This window comes from Rhinichthys klamathensis, unplaced genomic scaffold (assembly GCF_029890125.1).
Source record: "Rhinichthys klamathensis goyatoka isolate OS25496 unplaced genomic scaffold, OSU_Roscu_1.1 h1tg000430l_1, whole genome shotgun sequence".
NCBI lineage: Eukaryota > Metazoa > Chordata > Actinopteri > Cypriniformes > Leuciscidae > Rhinichthys > Rhinichthys klamathensis.
The window spans coordinates 1,142,842-1,166,065 of record NW_026606926.1 but is presented as its reverse complement, the minus strand read 5'-3'; the positions used below and the strand labels follow the sequence as shown (position 1 = coordinate 1,166,065).

Here is a 23,224-nt window from a genome sequence, read left to right as displayed (position 1 = left end):
TAGCTGCTCATTGTATTGAGTGAGTGGCTGAGGTTCTCTCAGCGGCAAGCAGGCCTACTGGATGCATTATCACCTCGGCGGGGGGGCTTATCCGGCCCTCCTGGTCTGCGTGTACCCCGCCAGTGAAACGGGCTGCCACGAATGCCTCACGCGAAAGGATTAAAAGACTGTCGACTTCACCCTTGGCTCAAAACAGATTCGCTGACCGCAATTAATAGGTTTAATTTCACCCTTTTTGACATAGCTACTGGCCAAAGCAGAGGATTGAGGCCTTGGCCATATGGCCTATTTATTATACGTAAACACTGAAAGGCATCATGATGGGTTTTTGAAAGGATAATGTAGATGCCTACTAAAGAGAACTAAAGAGATTGGAGAGAATTAACCCAACGTGTAAAATCATATGTGGTGGCATAAATTTCATTTATAATATAAATGTAGGCCTAGACCTATATTTAAATGTAATTAAAGGGCTATTTTACTGCTGGCAAAATGGGCTTTCAATAAAATTTGCTGCTTATGCAGTAAGGAAGGTGAAAAATGGTTGAAATCGGTGCTATGAAAAACAAAGAGAGGCTTTTGTCTTCCCTTATGCCAAATACGTAGGAAAAATTAAACACCTATAATGCACTTGGTATATTGACGTCCAAGGCCACTCACACCAGTCTGCTTTGGAGACGCTTGATCAGAGTCAAATGGTGCCTTGCTTTAGTAGGAAATACTTCTTAGCAAACTTTTAGTCAAAATGGTGTTGACTTGTATTGTTTCCTGGTGCAAGAATTTAAAAGAGTAAACGTTTAGTGAGAGTGAGTTACTTTTGGTTTCCAGCCAAGGGCGTAGGTTTAGGGGGGGACGCTAGGTACTAGTCCCAATCAATATTTTGAGGTGACAAATTTGTCCCCACCAATATTTAGCAAGCTCCTTTGAACTGCTATTTTGATCTTTGCGCTGATATTTGGATCGATTGACAACGGCCAGGGCGACTACAGTACAAGATACGCCGTAATTTGATTGGCGGCGGGGTATCTGACAGGCTACACGCGCGGTCCGGGACTACTTTTTGTGCTTGCACTCACTGGCAGCGAGCGGGTGGTGTGTGTGTGTGTGCGCGCGCGTGACGACGCCGACGGTAAGTTACCAGGGCTGTCTCTCTGCCTGCCATATACAAAGGCCAGAGTAAAACATTTTAATATTCCGTTTTTTTGCCCCTTTTTGTACTTTGTAGATCAGCTATGTCACCCAAGAAGAAGAAAGGGGACATTCGAAGCTTTTCATAAAGCAGAGTGTAAGTAGGCAAAAATAACTAGCCACACAAATAACTAGCGGTAACGTTAGTAGTGACTGACCAGGCTTTCAAATGCAGATTCTACTGTGGAAAATACTTGTGATCCTGGTTACCCAGGATATTGTTACAGTTAAACCTAGCTTCTGCAATCTTTCACGGTTAGGAGCATTAATTAGGGGTGTGCAGCACAGATAGACTCATAGAAGTCGCGCTATCATGATAGAATGAGATTAGCAAGTCACTGAATGTTAATTAGCCTACCTTAACTTAGAATCTTGCAGTCATAAACAGTGGATCATCTGAGACATTTATCGTTTCTACATTCTGTTTATGTAATGTATTTGTAGTGTAGCCTACTTGCTAGACACATGTGCTGGAAAAACATGTTGGCAATGTTAAAAAGGCAAAAGTTAACACTATTGGTTATTCAAATATAATAAATCATTATTTGATTGATAATATCCAAATAACAATATCTGGTAGGAGGGTTAAACTTGCTAGCCATAGGATAGACAACAGATTTAATTAACCATTTTGTATGCAGGAAAGACAGCATCAAACCACAACAGATTTACATTTATTCATTTAGCAGACACTTTTTATCCAAAGCGACTTACAATTGAGAACAATAGAAGCAGTAAACCTAGGATAACAATATGCAAGTTTTATGACCCTTCCCAGTTTAATCTAATGCACTTTTTTTTCTTTCTTTTTTTTAAGAATAGAATATATCAATAGAATTTGATATAGAATAGAAGGGTCAGGATACAATATAATGAGATGAAGTAGATTCACTTCTGTATTGTAACATTCTGTATTGCCAGCAGTCTGAAATGACGAAGGAAATCGCCATTAAAGCACTGTTACTTTTCTTACAACAAAATAATTCCCGGGGGGGGCTGGGGGTTTGGTGGGGGGGGGGGATGTCCCCACCAAAGCTGAGACCAAACCTACGCCCATGTTTCCAGCGAAGGATCCAGTGCGTTGTAAAATATGCTGTGGCAAATATGGAGAGAATGCCACAAAGGAAAATCTGAAAATCTTGTAGTCAACATTTCAAACTGGATGACCACAAATACAGCATTTTATGCCAAACAGAGGGGGAAAGCTGAAAAATAACAACTGCTGTCCTGTTGATCCAACTGTCCGTAAGCTGTCAAAGGTCTTTTATGTCATCGAGCGGACTTTTGCTGACAAATAAATGTGAATTTCTCGGCCTAGGTAACACGGACAATGAGTAAACACTGCATATTTTCAACCCGCTTTGTATTGTTACAATGTCAGAAGTATATGTAAATGAACAAAGTTGCACTTTAAATACTATTATTTCATAATTGATTTTATAATAATAATAAATAATAATAGTAATAAAAATCTATATTATAAAATATTTTTATTAAAAAAATACATTAAATAAATATAAAGCATACATTCCTTTATTTTGTTGCACTAGATACATAAAAAAAGTGCATACAAAATTTCATAAAAATTTGTGGGGGAAAAAAGTGGCATAGGGAGAGAAGGATGGATAGATGGATGGATTAATTAAAAACAAGGGTGCAAGAGGGGACAAAGAGGTTCCAAAGTCCCAAAACCACATCTGGTCTGGGGGTCCGCCGCAGTGCCAGGGGTGCTGAACAACTGCTGCAGCAAACGCAGCAGTTTCGTGTTTTCAGCTCTGTGCTTTTTATGCTGATGGCCGTGTGTGCATGCATTATAAAAACGTGTCTGTGTGATATTCTCTGGAGGGTTTAGAAGTTGTTTACTGCTTCTCTCTGGGGTTTGGCTACAGCTCTGACTTTTAACACGGTGAGACACAGAACATCCTGCCATTGCACCTCCTCTCCGAGTCAATCACACAGACAGCGCTAACTACAGTTGGAGAACCGCAGTCATGCTGAATGCAGTAAGCCTTGGATTATCCTGTTCAAATTTAAAATAAATACCTGGTGGAGATTCTAAACTGCATTAAATGAAAAAAGAAAAAGAAAAACACAGCAACACAAGGAAAAACAAGACATCTCAAAACTCTCATTTTGATTTCATGGGGTCTTTTCCCCCCAGGTTTCCGTACAACTCTCGCATAAACGATCAAAGTTGCTCCAGATAATATTTACTTTTCGTGATGAGCTCGTCTTCAGCTAGTAAACAATTTACTGAGTGTGACGTGCTGGCGGACTATAAATCACCATGCAAAAGGGACAGTAATAAACTCATTTTCATTGATTAATGACTGCTAGCGAGGACTATTTTCTTGTTTTGTCTAAAAGGCAACTGTGACATCATCGGCTGTTTTCCCGCAGAGATCTGCAATCACTGAAATGGCAACTAAAAGGTTCTGTGTGTTTGTGTGTGTGCGCATGGTTATGTGTGTCCGTCTGCCTGAAAGAGAAAGACACTGTGTTGTCTGTCTGTTCCTTGGAGATTTGTTTGGCTTGTTCGTATCTGGAATTCGGTGTCTGTCATTTCGTCAATCATAGTCTCTAACAAAACAAGTCAGTCATTTTTTGTAATGAAATGGCACACAGAAAACATCCTTATTACCTGCAAGATCTTACAGAGTTAGTTGTCTTGAAGTATGAGTGCTCCATCTCTATAATTACAACAGTCTCAACTGTAACAATAAGTATAAGTTTTAATAATCGTTCTAATTCAATAATAGGGAAGTTGACACCACAACTACATAGATAATGACACAGAGGAACAATATCATTGGAATCACTTTCAGAACGATCTTTTCCAGCTGATGAATGACAGCCAATCGGAATCCAGCATTTGGCAGAAAGCATAACTGCAGCACATGCTTATAATAAAGCGAATGTCATCATGCCTTGGTGTGGAAGCTAACATACAGTAGTTATCATTCTTGGTGTGAAGTCTTAAATCTGGCATAAGTTCCAGGACAACTAACATTGTTTACAGCACCAAAACAGGTTTTTTTTTTTGGATGGGGGGTGGGGGGGCTAGTCTGTTATGCCATGGATTTTCATCCACAGCCAGACCCAACTACAAAACACACCACCACAATAACAAGAATGCGTCAAATTGGAATCCTGCCTTTTGGCAAAGATTTGCCCGTCTGTAACGTCAACACCCTGGAGGTTTAGCACTTGAGAAAAAGAGAAAAATGATACTCTCATTCTCACTCATCCTCTCTGTCTGTCTTACCCTCCCTTGCTGTCGTGCTCTCTCTCTATTTTAATGTTATTTTCTGCTCTGTGCAGTGTCTGGCTGGCCCTTGGATTCGTCTCAGACACGGCTCCCTCTGAGGCACAGTCAGAGAAGAGGGTACCGGGCCGAAAGCCCCTGCACCGCATCATCCAATTACCCCCGACAGTCTCTGCCTGTGCAGGGATTCCCATGGCCCTTCTCTGCCTGCCTCTCATTGTGCCGCTTACCAACCGTTTCTCTCTACACGCGTCATACACAACAGCAGAAGATTGCCGAGCATGACCATGATTGCAAAACTCACTGGATCTAACGTTCTTACAGAACGGATGTAGTTGACCACGCTCTGATCTTCTCATGTGTCATAAAATGCCCAAAGTCAGCAATTACTACACAAGACTAGCTCGATCTCTGATGCTTTTTAGAAGCTTACAACAATGATACAATTATTGGATCAGTTAACTCCTTGGTTTCTCACGCTCTTGCAAAAGAAACAAAAGTCCTACCTTTTTCAGACGACCTCCTTTGGTCCCCACAAAAGCCAAAGAGTGGTTCTTGTACACGTAGGCGATAACGGATGTCAATTTGTCATTGGATTCGGAGAAGAGTGGAATTCCGCGTACCATCTCAGAGACGCCAAGTGGGGCGTTCATATCCAGACCACAGAAGTTGTCATCGATGGTGAGAAGCTAGAAAGGAGAACAAAGGATGTTTAATTCAACTAATTAAGAGTAGTGTGCAAACTAACGGACTAACAGTCTCTAAAATAATTTAAAAACAATAAATGAAAAATCTAAAACTAGTCAAGCATACTAAATCAACTTATTGACTTGTTCTAGTTTAGAGTAGTGAGATGAAAAGACAATGGCCTATTATCATTATCAAGGATGTGGAAAATGCTACCAAGGTGGGAGAAAAAGCTTTTCTGTTTCTTTAGACTAGTTTGTCACAACATACGTTTACTGGACCATTTGCGAGGCAGCTTCACAACAGATTCATCATTGTCACTATTTAGCATCAACTCAGCCAGTCATATCTAAAATGGGTTGAGAGGTTTATCTGATATAAGACCAAGTGCATTTATCATTTCAGGTGGAAAAGCATCTTAAAAAGCATCTTTTAAATATGGCGTTTCAGGTGATGCTGTGTGACTTTGTGTGACATGTAACATATGGTTGGGAAAGTTGCCAGTGTCAGCCAGAATAGAGTGATTTACAGCTTCTGATATAGAAATAATAATTTGGTAATGCATCCATATTTCAGTCTGCTGAGAGGGCTTTGGAAACAACGGCATCCATTGAAACAGCTGCACAGACCTCAGGATAAAATGTCAAACAAATCGAAAGCATGATTAATGATACCCAGGGCTTTGACTCATTGAGGGCATGAAACCATAACACTTCTCAAGTGCTGCCAAATATGATATGCTCATGGCCTTTAATTCATTCATGAGTGTCTCCTCAGGCTCTGATCAGGCCTGCTCAGAAATAAAATGTGAATGTTAATTTAAACAGATTTTTAAAATATATTATCCTGATTCAAACAGATTCATTTTTAAAATCTTTTTTTTTAAATAAAAATACTAAAGCGTATTTTTACTCGAACACACATTTCTGCTAAAGCATTCATACTTTGTTAATACACACACAATATTTTATGCAATATATATATATATATATATATATATATATATATATATATATATATATATATATATATATATATATATATATACACACACACACACACCATTGGTCTGGCTGGAAGGACGTCAAACCACATAAAAACCTGAAAACCTTAATATCTCATGTAAACACACAAATATTACAAAAACTCCCACTGTTTGTGTACAAAAGTTTGACCTACATGATGTAGACACTTTAAAGGGTCTAGTTTTGTTTTAAAAGCATTCCCCATAATTGTCCATCATTGAGAAGCAGCATAACAGGTGTCTCAAACTGCTTTATTAGCATTGATATTTAAGTTTGTAATGGCCTATTCTCTCAGTCAGAACATGAAACACGAGACAGCTTGAGCTGTGTTTTGCCCCTAGGCACCAACCCACAGCACAGTCCCAAGTGACAAAGTGGGCGAAGGGCAATCCTGAGTGATGCCCAGGTCGGGAGAGGAAGCATCTGGATGTACATTATCACTAACAGACTGTGTATGAACTGAAATAATGTACATACTCCCTTGATTGGAGTTCAATTACATTTGAAGCGGTGTTTATCTTAATAACAACGGCCTCTGACTAATGATATTTTTGAAAATCCATTGCAGGCCAGGGGACAAATCTGTAGTAGAGCAGTTATCGGACCAACCTCAGAGAGACACGATCAATCAAGTGACCGGATGGGTCTTTACATGCAATATAGCAAATGTCTATTTGTCAGCGGTCAGGAGATACAAGACCCTTTATTAAGCAAATGGAAGACAGGGGCTGTCTCTCTAAAATGGCGGTTTATGAGTGATCGGCCGAATCGATAGCGAACACCGCACTCAATTCTCAGTTCACTCAATAGAAGCCGGAATGAAGAATAAATTAAGAAATGAAGAAGGGAGTTGAGAGAGAGAACAGGGAAATGTTCAACGTCATATGTTTTTTTTTTTACTCTCTCTCTCTTTGCAGATGTCTGACCTTTAGAAATGTTCTGCTGTCAGCCAAAGTCTGCGTGCCGCTCGGCTCGCCTATGCCAGCCTAGAGTAATTGTGCTCATTTCTAGCGCACGGCTCCTGTTAGAAAGCCACAGCTACATGAAAGATCTGTTTTCTGCAGTGTTAGTCTTTCTGCAGATGTCTCCTGTCCATATCGGGGGCCATGAATCATCATGGGTTGTTGAGGCAGCAGCAATCTGCTTTTACGTGCGCACCTGCTTACACACGCAAAAAAAGAAAAAAAAGAAACTCGACCGCAATCACGGCCTTGATCCTGCTTACACGGGTCAAAATGTGTAAAGCCCCAACACAGCAGACTTATAGCAACAGCAAAGACTTGCCACCTCTGATTTAAGGATTGAAAAAACTGCGCTAAGAATAAACACAATGACAGTAATAGTTGTGACACAGACTAATGCCTTTTGGCATTGCGGTTATTTTATCAGAAGGCCCAGGCCTCATGTGGCAGGGCGCATATGCCTGTGAGACAGACAGGGGGGATGGAGCATGTGTCTCATCGTCTTCTCATTGGCATATGCCACGGTATTTCTGGCAAGGGGAACAACATGCCAATCAGACCCTATGTGCTGCAATCTAATGAAATAGGCTTCCTGTCTGTCAACCTTTCAGGAAGCAGACACGTTTTCATTACCTAGCCACATAAACATGACATTTCCTCTCTCCCCATCCCGACGCAAATAACATCTTTCGACACCTCATGTGCGAGAGGGGGCGCCCTCCCTGCCGGCCATCAACCTTTTCCACTTCTTCGTGCTCTCCGTTTCTCTGACTTTAATGCTTCCCTTCCATCTACAACTGCCTCGCTCGCTCTCGGTGCGGAGCGCTCGAACAAGCTGCCGCATTATTGGCAATTTCACGCTGCGTGTCTGAAGGTGTAAAGGAGGTGGTGGTTGGGGGAAGAGAAAGAAAGGAGGAGGGAATGGTTTGACGAGCGCAACTAAAAGCTTCTGGATTGGCGCAGGCGCCGTTTTTCATTTGAACTGGTTCCAGAGACAGGGAAGCAGAATCAGGTCATTCGGACCACTCGCTGCCTGGCTACGTCCAGCAACACAAAGGCAGCTCTCTTTCCTTGTGCCGGCGTCTCTGTGTCCCAGGATAGAAACACAAGTAGTGAAATCCAAGCTTTTTTTCAGAAGCTTTGTTCTAGGTCTTTTTGTCCAATTGGAGCACATAGGGGACCAACCTTGAAGAGCATCTGGCACAAGAAGTAAAAGGAACCCTGAATGCAGGTCTAGAGCATGAACTACACACTTTTTAGTTAAAAAAACGCCTTTTGTATTCCTCACTGTTAGCTGAGAGGCCGCAAAACATTTTAATGTGCTATTAATAGATCACAGTTTGATCAAAATGCAGAGTTTATGCAAATAAACCCTGATCATTGCTGCGAGTGTACATCATTCAGATGATGAATCGGCTCTTCAAGAGCTAATTCTGCACAGTCATATAATTACCCTTTCAGAGTCTTTCCTTTTCATGCTCAAGTAATATCTCACGCAGGGATTGTTGTTAGCAACAAAGACATTATTTCCCACAAATCTCAGCTCCATGTTCAACGTAATTATATCAACACTCAATCAGCTCGGAGCACGGCAATCCTTGTGTTCTCACAATTCTGCAGCATTTAAGAGGTTGTTTTTTTGTGTCCGTTATGCATTTGATTTTGGTGCATTCTCCACTCGGTCGGTCTTAATAGTTTCTATCAGGTTTGAACAACTGATAGACAATCACACCAGCTCTCCACAGAAAAGAACCTTTCTGGTGGACAGCATAATGGCATTCTATTAGAGATGAACAAAATTGCATATCTGCAAACTGAACAAGTCGACTAATCGGTTTTAAGCAAACCCTTTATAATTAGACTGATTTCAGGTTCACTTGACCAAACATGATTTAAAACTGCCTGTGTTCAAAAACAGCTAGATTATGCACAAACGGAAGGTGGAGAGGCCTCGAGAAGCATTTGAAAAATCTGGATTATTTTTAACTTGACAAGTAGGGAGGCATGATATATTGCTCCATCAGGATAGTGGCGGATATACTAGATTTTTCTATTTATTTATTTATCATTTAGATATCGGATAATTAATTTCCACATGCTCGTTTGTCCTACTTTTATATTTAGATTACCTTTGCCGCAATATAACAGTTACTCAATCTTTAAAAACACTAATTATTTAAAACACAGTGACATATAATATACATTTTTATACTGTAAATTATAATGTTATTTTAAAAATCCTCATTAAAATTGCACCACAAGCGAGACATAAAAAAAAGATGTGAGACATGACACAGAAGCCAAAAGGGATGAATTTTAAGTTGAGAATAATAAAGCACCACCACTTATAAATATTAAATATCAAAATCAGTCAATCTAAAAATAAATAAATACATTTTAAAAAGATCAAATATCAGAGCCAAAAAATAATACTAATCACCAATCGTTGCTGAATGCCTAGCTAACCCATCATCACTCATTCCTACGCTCCATCCTTCTGTACCCCTTCATCTCTTGTCTTCAACCATGCTCTTTTGAATTAAAGGCCTCATCATCTCAGTTTCCATCCTACTGTGGCCTCTACCTAGTGCTAACTTTACCAAAGAACTCCGCTAAGGGAGAATGAAAAGATGTGAGTGATGATTATCGCACAACTGTCTGCACGTAATGACATTTAATGACTTAATGACTGTGAACCCCTTCAGTAAGAAAGAGATTCTGCAAGCTTCCGCTTCCACAGCAAAGACCTTCATTTGAAAGCACTTTCCCATTATAATTTGATCTTTTCTGGGCAATATCACCACTTCCAACTGAACCGGAGAATTTCAAAGAAATTGTCAAAAGATATCAAAATGAGTGTTACTGATATAAAGCAAATCCCAATTCCAATCTTATGGCACTACACTTGCAGAAAGATATACAGTACAGTCCAAAATCTAAACGGCCACAGGACAGGATTTTCACAGACCCATGATGGTATCTAAAAAGCCGGTGAGTTGTAAAGCTTTCTTACATCTGCTCTACACCTCTTCAAACTTCATTAAACAGATATTAAAAATCACCTGCTAGACCTACTGGAAGTAAATGACAACTGTCAGATTGCTGCCATTGCACCATTTAAACAAAGCTCAGGACACGAATCAGAAGTCATTTGTTTGATTTGGCCGAGTACAGCTCAATGATAAAAACGAATGTCACCACATGCATCACCCTTTGTGGATCAATGAAACCCTTGGGATGTGAAATGTCAGCATTTGTGAAGAAACTAAAAGTTTGGGGTTTGCATTTGTGTGCTCTTCTGAGGTCGTGTGTTGGGTGTATTAAAAAATGCATGCATTTAAGACTGGTTAGGCTGAAGGTGGTTTTAGAATGCATGCAAATTGTGTTTTTGCAAGATCTCAACAGTCAGAAGCAACACGGTTCGCTGCTTAAATGTGTTTGTACATGTGCTTGTGTACGCAGTCTTATCAACATGGGTGTACATGTATGTGTGGCACAATCCAAGATTTACGATGGCTCCAAAGAATGCTGTAAAGGAAAGACTACGAAATTGTTAAATATCCAACAAGTGTCAGAGCACATAACCTTTTCACATCTACATGTAAAGTGAGTTTAGGCTGATTAGTAGATAACGATCTTATGATGGATTATGACCTTTGCTGCAGTAGTTACGATGGGAGATGTAATTACTGAGGCCAATAAACCTGGAGATCGACTTTAATGAATGGAAATGCAGTGCGCACAGTGCACGCGACTGATTAAAACCATGTCACACCATCCCATAAAGTGGTTCTCCCAGAAAGCTTTAACAAAGAGAAACTTGGTGAGGAACTGGAGCAATGTTAATGAAAAATCAAGATATTGCAGGAGGGCTACATATTACATAGTGATAAACCAGTATGTTGTCCAATTTAGAAGTGCACTCATTAATTTTACCTTTATTTAAAACGTTTTATATATGAAAAATAAGGCATGGTCACACTGTCGAAATTTTGCTGGCAAAAAATGTCCAATGACAATAGTGTAGTGATGCATGAAGCACCATTCACACAGAAGTTACTTTCAAATAAAGCAGCATTCTGTCTGTCAATGTGGTGAATTTCCTATGCAAACACTGCATGGGAAAATCATAATGTTTTGTCCTTTGGCCCCCACAAAATTTTGCCGAGCAATAATAAATGTGACCGCACCCACAATGCTTCTGAACAAAATCTCTAAAGTAATTTACAACATCGTATCAAGACCTGTCACATCAGTGGCTTACTAAAAGCCATTTTATCATTTCGGTCATTAAAAAAAAAAAATTAATCACAGTTGACTGTGAATAGCATACTTTAACAATAGCATTAGTATTTGTGAATGTTTGCTTTTGCATAATGCTGCATATCAGTAGAAGTCCAACATGACTGCCACATCAACGCAACACAGTAATTACTAAATGCACCTTTAATGGGGGGGAAAATAAGTATGACTAGCAAATGGAAACTAACGAGAACTGACAGCCACTTCGATAGTATTAAAAAAACTGGTCTGTCTAGGAGAGTGAAAGGTGCTAATTATTTGGCAATAATATGTAATGAGCATGCAGAGAGACTGACAGCTGTAAGGGAACAGCCTATAGCCTGATTTTAATGACTTATAATTGAGATGATTATGAATAATAATGAGACCAATCTTAATTTAAAATGTTCTTATCTCTCTGACCGCAATGTCTCTATAACTGAGCAGAGGTTGAGAAAAACGCATAAATTAACGAAAAGAGACCCTATTAGCAGGTGGTGCGCCCTTGTTTGCTTGAATACATCACTCCAGGAGATGAGAGGGGTGAATTTACTGTGACTCATTTCCAGACTCATTTCCACACCATTTCCTTCTGCTGACGTAGGGAACATGGGGCGCTTGCAGATTTTTTTTATAGGTCAGATGTCAACACAGAATGATCTATATAGACACCACAACTTACACACTTATACATTCATTATGTGATACTTCAATGCACATTTGCATCATCACAAGCGCTTTATAATCATCTTCTCCCTTACAATGATTTGTTATTGGCAAGAAATATAAAATATCAGTATTAACCGGAATGTACACGACACTCCTGATGCAAAATGGGACAAGACACAATGAACATGAAAATCTAACATACCGCATTTTCCTTGTAAATAAATGTTGAAATATTTGGACTTGCATAAATGGAACAATATTGTTAACTTGTTTTTGGTTTCACAAAAAGCATGGCAGGCAGTGAAGTTCCAGTCAATCATAGATCAATCCGATACACTTTAAAAACAAAAAATAAACAAACATTAGAATGCCTTTTGTTGTTCAGGATTGAACACTCATCTGTCTGGACCCAAAGGCATTTGGGAAGTCTGAGAGATGTTTGGCACAACCAAAGCTACAGTAAGTCTTGAGCGAGCTTCAGATCTCTGCCTCTGCATTTGGATTCCCCTTCGATGTGTCTGATCTTTAAATAGCAGCACACAGCTGCCAGTTGTAACCCTGTGGGAGTAAAGCTGTGAGCATGACATATCGAACCCTGGACTTGGGACTAAGAGAACATGGGCCTGACTTTGAATCTCATGAACCTGTATATGGCAAATTATACTTTCTTTGACAGTGTTTTATATATATATATATATATATACACATACATACATACACGTTCTTATAGTATAAATAATAAAAAGACGAACAAACATACATACATAAATAAATAAATTAATACAAATAATTAAAATAAATGGGGTGGGGGGGTTGGGGTTAAGTCACAGAAAGAGGGCACCATTGCATCTGGGCAGACGACATAATTAAGAGTTCATGTCACATACATAGTGGTGCATATTTCAAAGAGACACAATCTCTTCTTAATGAGGGTGACAGCATGACCATTGTGTGTGACATGCCACGGCTATGTGTACGTGTGTGAGATACTTCATTCTCACATGCCATCTAGAAATATTTAGTCTACGTCTGGTTTAATGAACTGATGAAGATGGTTATTCTGTCTCACATAGTGAAATGCACACCCTTTCTTTTGTAAGTGTGTGTGTGCGTGTGTGTGTGTGTGTGTGTGTGTGTGTGTGAGTTGGTTTATGTGATTTATGAGGACACAAATTTGTATAATGACATGTGTATTACACTGGTGTTACAACTTATGGGTGGTTTATGAGGACATTTCAAAAGTCCTCATAAATCAAATGGCTTAAAAAACATAAAAAACAATGTTTTATTAAAAAATTAAAAATGCTGCATGTCTCCTGTGATGGGTAGGTTTAGGGATAGGGGCAGTGTAGGGGGATAGAATATATAGTTTTTACGGTATAAAAACCATTACGCCTATGGAGAGTCCTCATAATGCTGTTGCACCAACGTGTGTGTGTGTGTGTGTGTGTGTGTGTGTGTGTGTGTGTGTGTGTGTGTGTGTGTGTGTGTGCACATCATGTTTGACATTAACAGTGCCCCTTCATGCAGTCTGACTGCCCTAATGAGCAGTAGGTCTGCTCATCTGTTCATTAATTTGGAGGGGAAAAAAACACACCATGGGGCAAAAAAAGAGCAACAGAGAGCTTGAAAGATTCAGCAAAGTGCAGAATTCTGCTGCTGCCTCTCCACATACATTTCTGCTTTCACTTGACACATACAAAATGAACCATGCTAACTATAGTTACCAGTTATTTATACAGTAAAACGTTTGGTAATGTGGCATTAGCCATCACTGTAAATAAAAAAATAGAGAAATGACAGAAAAAGTTCACACTTTACATAGGGCTTTACATTTTATACATAGGGACGAATCCCTGTGTATAAAACAGACAGATGCAGTGCAACAGAAAGCAGGTGTCTCAGGAAGCGTGGTTGAACTTACTAAGATGAACTTGACACGCCATCTTAAATGTGGCATATGGTGCAAGACACTGGAAAAATAATGATATGCATTGTCAAAGACTTTTTTTTAAATGATAAAAGAAAAACTACTAAAGCTGTAAAATAGTTTATGGCCAAATATTCTCATTGTAAGGTCTCAGACAGATTAGATCATAGTTCATATATTTTTCTATATTATTTTGGATATGCATCTAAAATAATAAAAAAGCTATTCATCCATGTCATCTGCCTGCACAGTATACATGATGATAACTGCTAGTACCTGATTTTTGGACAGAACTAGAGATATCTCGTATGAGCCAGGCTTACATTATGCTATGATTTTTCACAGCATAATATCCTTATCGTTTGCAGAGGGCACAGAGAGGATATTAAGATATACATCACTTTCATATCTTCACCGAACCTGCATTACTATCATGTCATGTTGATGTAATGTTTGCAGAGGGCTGAATATTGAGAGAATGTTATCTTCACATTCATGAAGAAGGGCTTGCTTGATCTCACTGCGCTTCTCTGCTTACTTAATTAGACTTTCATATCAGGGAGTCAAAAAGCTACCCTTTTTTTACATTTCTTTCTTGCTTCCTTATTCCTTGTTGCAATATTCTAACATGGCAGCGTTGAGTTTTTCCATGCATTATTGAAAACACAAACCCATCTGAGACTAACAACAGTGATTCTTGTAAAATCATCTCCCCCACTCAGATATCAGGTTCATGCACCGTTTTATCACTCCTGTCATTTCCCACTTTTTATCTTGTCAATGTGGTCCCATTGAGTGCAGATTCAGGAATACCACAGCCCAAGAGCGTTTAACTTCAGTCACAGAATTGCCTGAAAGACGTGTCATTCTTTTTTGCCCTGGGATGCTTTCGAATAAGTGTGTTTGTAAGTGTTGAAACACATGAGTGTCTGAATGTATCCCTCTATGAGCGTGTGCTTTTATTCATAGGTGAGTCAGCGCAATCATGTTCATGTTCCTTCTGCCTGTGGGTGTTTGGAAGCTGCTTTATACCTAATGTAGTCTGCTCACTGTGAAAGACAACATGAAACAGCATTCACAATGCATTAAGTTAGCGGTGCATAAAGACTCGTTAACGGTTACATTAAACAATTTTTAAAGATGAATTGAAAAAATTTGAAAATGAGCATGCATAGTTAAACATACAATATTGGCTTGAATCAGTTTTTTTATATAGAGATGAAATACCTTGTTCTTCAGAATAACATGCTGTGAATAATGCTTAAGACCAGGAGCATTTTATTTTATTAAAGTAAATAGGGTAAATGTTAATTTCATGTTGTCTTTTATAAGCCTATGCATGCATGGGTTTGTATTTTTCTGTTTATATTTGTTTGTGAGAACTAACAGCTCTCGGAGAAGATAATTTAAACAGTAACAGAGCATTTATCAGTCTCAGATATAATGTGTTTGAGCTCACTTGTCTTTTTCTCTTCCCCAATCAAACAATTGTCTGGCTTTTAAATGAGGCAGTAGCCATAGTTACCAAAGGAGGAGACACAGGCAATCCATCTCTCTCTCCTCACTGTGACGCTCTCTCTTTAATTTATGCTGCAGTGGCCATACTGCAGAGCACGCAGAAATGGCACCATTCCTCAACATAACTCCCTCTCTTCCTCCATCTCTAGCCATACACTTATCACAAAAGCATTCTCTCACAGTCTGCTTCACATTTATTCTTGTGTGCGAGTGCCTGTAAGTGTGTGAGTGTGTCAGTTTCACTTCCACATCAGTCCACACACACATATCCTCTCCACATCAAGAAAAACTTGCCAAAAATCACACCCTTCACGCAGAAACCCTCATGTTACCTCATTCACCATCTTAAAAAAGGTACAGTGGCAGTACCATGGAACAGTGATGGTAATATCATCATATGATGATACAATGGTCTTCATATGGTATTTACATTCTACTCCAAGGTTCTTCAAAAGAATTGCATGCTATTAACATGGAACTCTTCTTGTACAATCCTGAACAGCTCATTCTATTTATGTAGCGTTCGACCTGGCACTGAGGTTTCTGAAAGGAGCAAGAATTCATTGGGTCTGATGCTGAGCGTTGTGTGGTAATAATTCATTTATTCCCTGGCTGGAATTCAATACAGTGTTATTATAATAGTTTGATTCTTCGAGTATGGAAGTTTCACATTTATACAGCTTGGTTGCCTTTTATCAAAAGGTCTAGAAAAACAGAATCCACACCGAGCATCCAAGCCTAAAGGAGACGTTTTAAGAATTTAACCTTATTTTATCGAATCAAGGGGGAAACTGCTGGGTCAAAATCTTTTTTTTTTTTATCTGGAACTGGCCATAAGCTGGTAACCAAAATGGTAGCAATTATGTTGTCACTGCTCTAAAAAATTAAATCAAAAGAAATACAAAGTAAAAAATTCCAAAATGTTACCTGCCAAGGTAAAACTGCATTTATACAGATATAGTGATCAGGTATATTGCAAGATAAAACATCATTAGTTTTTAAAATCTCTTTTTAAAACATCTGTAAAACACCATTGGTTTAAAATACATACGGATACGGTGTAAAACAAAATTGGTTTAAAATACAGACTGAAACTGTAATGACAAATATTCCAATTAAATTTAGCCCAAACACCCACAGTTTAAAATATAAGCTTTTTGCTTTCAAAACAGTCACTTTCCAGGGAACCATTAAAAATGTCGCTTTATAGACGGGGTCGGATGCAGTGTAAAATCCTTCATCGCACCCACTGGACCAAAGTTAGACTTTCTAAAATATATTCTGAGGTAGATCCCATGTGTGATCGCTGTCATCAAGCCCCTGCATCTACTGCGCATATGTTTTGGTCTTGTCCATCTCTACACAAATATTGGTCTTTGATCTTATTATTATTATCTGAAGTTCTTGGATTTTATGTTAAACCTTTGCCTGTTACAGCTTTATTTGGTACTCTCTCTCTTTCACTTAACATGCCCAAATATAAGACTTTTGTAGCTTGTCACTCTTCTGGCAAGACGCCTTATTTTAATAAATTGGAAATCGCCTACACCTCCTACTCATTCTCTATGGATTAATGATATCTATCATTTCATCAAACTAGAAAAAAATCAGGCATACAATGAAGGGATCTTCTGACAACTTCTATAAGATTTGGGGTCCTTTCCTAGACTGTGTAGGAAAGTGAAATGGTTTTAAACGCCTGTCTATATGCCCTCTGGCAGTAAAGAATCTTCTTACACATGATATTATCCTGAATATGTTTTTGGATGACCAAACTTCTTTTTTTTTTGGTTTATGTTGCTGTTTTTTTTATTTTTTTATTTTTTTATTCTCTCACGCTGAATGCTGTTTGGACGTAATTTGCTTTTTACGACAGATCCATAATTGTATATTTCCTTTTTATTATTGCTTAAAGCTCCAGTCCGTAACTATTTTAAGTTAAAAATAATCCAAAATAATTATATTAAAAAAAACTTATTCTGCCAGTGGTCAAAACTATCTGCTTGCCATAGCTAGATTCAAAACGGTTAGCTTGTAATAATGATTTTAATTCCAGTGGTACTGGTGGGTTTCCGCGGGAAATTCGAGCATGTCTTTGCGTCATTACGTCACACCCGTACACATAAAGAAGGAGTTTCGGCTAGCCGGCTATACTGCGCGTGACGAGATGTTTAGATGTATAGGCTTTTCTCGCAGCACTTTACATAATTAAACTTATGGCATCCAGAAAGATCCAAACAACAATCATCAGTGTCAACTGGAGATTCAGCAGTTATAAAACCCAAAAGACTTCGTACTTCGGATTTAAGGTGGCTAGAGAAAGAGAAAGAAACCGTCTCATGCGAACACAAGGATTTACACATCGGCGGGGCTTTTGAAAAGTGCGTGAACTCCGTGTCTTGAAGGGGTTCAAAACGGAAGAAGAGACGGCTTTTTTCTGCTGAACAAGTAAGACATTTCAATAGTTCAATCGTGTAACAGTACGTTTTCTTAATTCACACAGTTATGGAGTTTCCTTTGTTGTGCCTTTCTCGTTTTGCTATTATGGAGAATATGAATTCTGAACTACGCAGGTAACCATAAAACACATTAAATTTAACATTAGTCACGCAATGCTGATGTTGTTAACATGAACAATTCGAGAACAAAGTAGGCTATAATTTGCACGGTTGCTGTAAATCGCGTTGATTAAATCTAACGAAGCTTATCATGTCGAATGCTTTTTCCCCCTTAGTTGGTCAGAACAAAAATGGATTTTACTTACTTGTTCAGAAGACATTTTCTTATGAAAATTCTTATGTTGGTCAAACTTTCAAAAAGTGAATCTGTGATTCTGTATGACAGTATCCACACAGCGCGGTGACTGACAGCAGCACTCGCCTCAAAACACTGTGTTCATCCGCGCTGTTTCATGCCGATTTACAACCCACGTAAAGATGATAATTCCGCGAATCACTGCAGTTACAGATTTCGAACAGAGAGATGGCGACAAAGAGGAAAAGCTACGGACTGCAGCTTTAACTTAGAATTAATCTTATTCTGTCTCTGTTTGCTGTATGGTACTTTCTATGAACAAAAGAGACGGAATTAATTACATAAATGTAATATTCCAATGGTATCTGTAATTGTGTGATGTACTCTGTTTATATGGAAAAATCAAAATAAAGTAAAAAAAAAAAAAAAAAAAAAAGTCGCTTTATTTCGATACCTAGTCCCGTGTTGTCAAAAGGCTTGTTATAAGCACAGCCAGAGGTCATTGATCAAAAGTCGTATTGTATTGCTAGTGGGCACTACCTCATATGTGCGCCTTTATCTGACCAAAATTAGCTCTACGTTCTGGTAAAAACTTGAATGGTCTTGTTTCTAAACTTTCCATTTGTTTACAATTTGATGACTAGCCCTGAAATTAATAGTTTTCACATCAAGGAAGGTAATCATGGAAGGTAAGCAGGGGAGTGTTGAATGTACTTACCGCACTACTGCACGAGATGTCTTTCACTTTGAGCCAGGCGAGATCCAGGGTTCCCTCTCCTTTATAACATGACTGTAGCCGGTCTTTAATTCTTTCATTAATTTCTTTCAGAGTGAACACACAGAGAGCTGACTCCTGAGATGATTCCTTGGGCCTCCTTTTTTGTCCTTTGGAGAACACAGCATAAAGGATGTCATCATCGGGTCCTATGCCTAGCGAACGCGCCAGGATGGTACCTGCCTTGGACAGGTAGCCTGCCTGCAGCAGGCGATACTCAACCCCACCCTTAACACAACCAAGAGGAACCTCGACGTACGAGTTGAACGCGGTGTCATCCTTGCAGAGTCGCACCAGTTTGGAAGTGTACACCTGTTCACGTCCGGCTGATGATGACCCGGTTGTCGGGCCTCCCCCCATTTCGGGCTGCAATGTAAGAAAATACACAAAATTTCCACTGCTAAACCCATAGACATAATAGATGTCAAAGTCTGGCACCACTGTGAATGTATCCGATGGGATTTTAATCATGGAGGCAACAAATTCATCATGGAAGACGTAGGCGAACATCCCATCCTCCTCAGAGTTACGGGTGAGCTTACGACTGGATATTGTCGGGAAGTACTCCGGTCTTCCGTCGACAGCTGTGGCCACAAAAAGCTTATCAGTAGTGGCATCGCTGTAAGACACAATGACCCCAAACACGGAGCCACTCTCATTGACGCCAGAGAGGTAGTGTTCTTTTTTATGGAAGGGCTCTCCAAGCTTAAAGAGATCATCCAGACGAAGGAGTTTGCAAATACCCTGGTACAGACTGCCACAGGCCAGCAGCCGGTTCTCGCGGTAGTCCATGAGCAGCATCTTATTGACGTTATTGGTCAATGTGAGTGGTTCGCTACAAGGCTGCACTATACGGGGTGGGTAGCAGTTCCGGTTATCCTCATCTGGACCAGTCTGATGCGACACCTGTACGTCCAGCCCAGGTGAGAGTTTGTAGATGCGATTCACTGCCCCAAGGTACACATTCCCATTTCTGTGGTCCACTGCAAGGTGATTAAAAGTCCATTCAGGGTTCTCTGCCCGGAAGGTACTGTATTCCTCATGTACTCTGGTTGCTGCTGAAGGCTGTTGTGGTCTCGTAGCCACAAGGGGAACCAAAAGGACAATAATGCAGCAAGAAAAAGTGAAAAAGTTCCATCTCCTGGTGTGGGAAGCCATTGTCCTGATACCTTACGGGAAGAATGTCTCTGTCCACTACTCGCTACCCGTACTCTGTATCAGTATTCAGGCTTCTCGTGAAGTTGAGGACATTCTGTACCTGCACAGAAAGAAAGAACAAAAGAGTGTTAGCAGAAGATATTGTATAAAAAGATATTGTAAAGATTCCACAATTTACATCCACTGTATCAGATTATGAGAGGAACGGTCCCAGAAGACAAATTATTAAAGCCACATAACAGTTTTCCAGCCATTTGAAAAAAAATGCATGAGTAATTAGAGGGAGAAAGAGAGGTGGAGAAAGGCACTCTTGGAGCATGCACAGTTGGCATGAATGGATGCCATTCTCAATGGGATAATGCATTTGCCCCAGGAGTTAACAGCCAGGATGGGCACAATTTCTCTGCCTGTGCCCCACCTCACAGCTGGACCTCTGGCCCTCTAATTGATTTTTCCCTTGGTATGCGATTTGCATGCTTGGCTGATTTTCTTCCATCTTTCCAGATAGCAGTTCACCTGCTGACACTGCTGAAGGAGTGGCAGAGCTCACAGTCATGCCTGCAATGTTTGAGTAGTGGTGGACCACAGGGCCAATTAGAAGGAAATGCTAATATCTCCACAAAAGACGGGGGGAGAACAGTTTGCTCCTTATCCTTGAGCAAAATAGGTACATTTTGACACTGTGGTCTGTAGTGTTGAGCTGCACAAATTGTAAAAGTTTGAAAATAAATGGACAGCAGAGTCTTGCATATAAACACAGTTTTTTTAGCTGCAGAGCAAACTAGCAGTGGTATGCTAGGCTGACACTTAACTGCTGAGGTTCACAGCAGATGTGAAAATCACTGCCTAGCTGTTGTAGTGGGCATTAAGACGTTATACAGAGTGAAGGGTATGGACTCCACAGTAATGATTAGCCATTGAAACAGAAAGCAGAGACTCACTAAGGGAGGGAGCGTTAGCCCACTCAGAGGCATAGGAGAGTAATAAAGGGTTCGGTACACTTTCCATTCTGCGCGAGAATGGTCCTACTGCAGCGGTGTGTATGGAAGGGAATGGTTGGAAAAATAGTAGTGCATGTAATCTGAGCAGTGGGGGATAATGTTTTCTCACAGAAAAGTCTAGCAAAGAACCACTTCAAAATACTACAGCAGGTATCATTTACTAGCGATTACATTTAAAGTGGGAGAGAACGGAGATGTGAGCTGAGGTAAAAACATGCATGAGGAAATGGTGGTCTTGTAAAGCTGAATCAAAACACATTATGACCCCTCGGCTAGTTTGTGGGCTCAAATAGCAGCCAAAAGACGAAATGAACATCCTTCCCATAAAGCAATCACATGCTAAAATCCTTTCATTAAACACATACTCTTTTTGACATTTTTCAAATAGACAAATCAGAGAGACAATAGGAAACTATGGGAAGAAGAGGGAAATATGGGATCAGGACTTAAAACCGCATCTCCCGTATTGACTCAATGGACCTGTAGCATATTTACTAACCATTAGGCTATGGCTCCAACAGCAGTCTTAAATATTAATATGCAGATATCAAACTATTGTAAAATGCAGCTTGGTTTGCTAGAGGCTTTTCTGTGCATGGTTGGATGTTAAGAGCAAGTATCCATGCCAATCCATGGTGGTAAAATATTTAAAAAGGCATCTAGCACTGGGCTTTAGGATCAGCTAATCTGCAAGGTCATCCAAAAACAGGGGTTTATAATTCTAGCATCTTCCCATAGGTTGCTTTAGGAGACTGCCAGTTGGATATAAAACAGCATTCCCAGTGTCTTGAACAGAAAACATGACTTGACCTCAAGCCCAGAGATACTCCAACACTCTAGCACGTTGCCAAAAGAAAAGTTATTCTATTGGAAAGCTTCCTTGCAACACACACAAACATATACATGGACTGGAGACCACATGCTGAGTAGCCACATCAAAGAGTGCTAATGAATTCATGTTTAATACCACACACAAGCAGCATCTCTGGGAATGTGAGGAAACTGCACATTTTAGGGTTTAAGCTGGGAGTGTGTGGTTCACTTGATAAAATAATTGGATATTCATGCTTCTCTTTCCAATTCTTTGTCTTTCTAGGATACAACTGCAACATTGGAAGTCTCACTTGATTCATTTTCTTTTGTGCTTCCAGAAAACCATCACAAATAATCAGAGACTTCAAATTCCAGTCAAAAAAAAAAAAAAAAAAAAAAAAAATGTATGCATGCATATTTTATATATATATATATATATATATATATATATATATATATATATATATAAAATGTATGTACAATCAATGAAATTGCATTTGCAACACTGTATTTTGACATCTCAGATTGGATCTGCTTAACAAGCATGTCCAGGTTGTTTCATTCATGGCCTTCTGGTTAAAATGTGCACCAATTGCCAAGCACCATACGCTCCACACTGGGCATCAGTATGGCAAACTGAGTTGACACCAGGCTGTGTAAATCCTGGCTTCAAGTTGGGTGGGTTGGTGCTGGCAGTGGTAGACTCACTATTTCCATGCTACTTTTTTGATTTTGAGCTAAACTCAAGGCCATTTGAGTGTCAAATGAAGTCAAGTGAAGATCTCATAGACCAGTTGGCTGCATTAATTGACAATGGCCAGGAAAAAAAACAATGGGCAAAGAATAAGCAACTAAAATCATTTAAAGACCCGGGCGTTTGACTGGAGCCTTTCCAGGCTTTGCCAACACTTGACCTTGAATTTCATCAGATGTGTGTGGGAGAGGGTGGGGGGCCAAGGGCATCCGAACAATCCTGAATTTATCCTCCCTGATCTAAGAGCATTATCTCAGAACAGTGCGATTCAACTTTGATTACGGCATGTCACAAAATCTCATACTCTATGACAACCGCACAGGAAAAATTGCACATACACACAGACGCTTACACACGCATCCTCCTGTACGACTTCCCTTAGCACAGCCTGCGTTCCTTATCCCACTATGGACAGATGGAGGGATTCATCCTTGATGTAAGTCT

At 39.6% G+C, this 23,224-nt stretch overlaps 1 protein-coding gene across 1 annotated transcript in view; it reads right to left on the bottom strand.

Moving 5' to 3' along the window:
- Positions 1-23,224, bottom strand: part of plxna4 (plexin A4) — a 213,231-nt gene that overhangs the window by 174,621 nt on the left and 15,386 nt on the right. The window contains exons 2-3 of the mRNA XM_056235791.1: positions 18,998-20,312; positions 4,960-5,142 (exon numbers count right to left, since the gene is read on the bottom strand). Coding sequence (XP_056091766.1) covers positions 4,960-5,142; positions 18,998-20,212 — 1,398 coding nt within the window. The 5' untranslated portion in view covers positions 20,213-20,312. The remainder of the gene's footprint in view (positions 1-4,959; positions 5,143-18,997; positions 20,313-23,224) is intronic.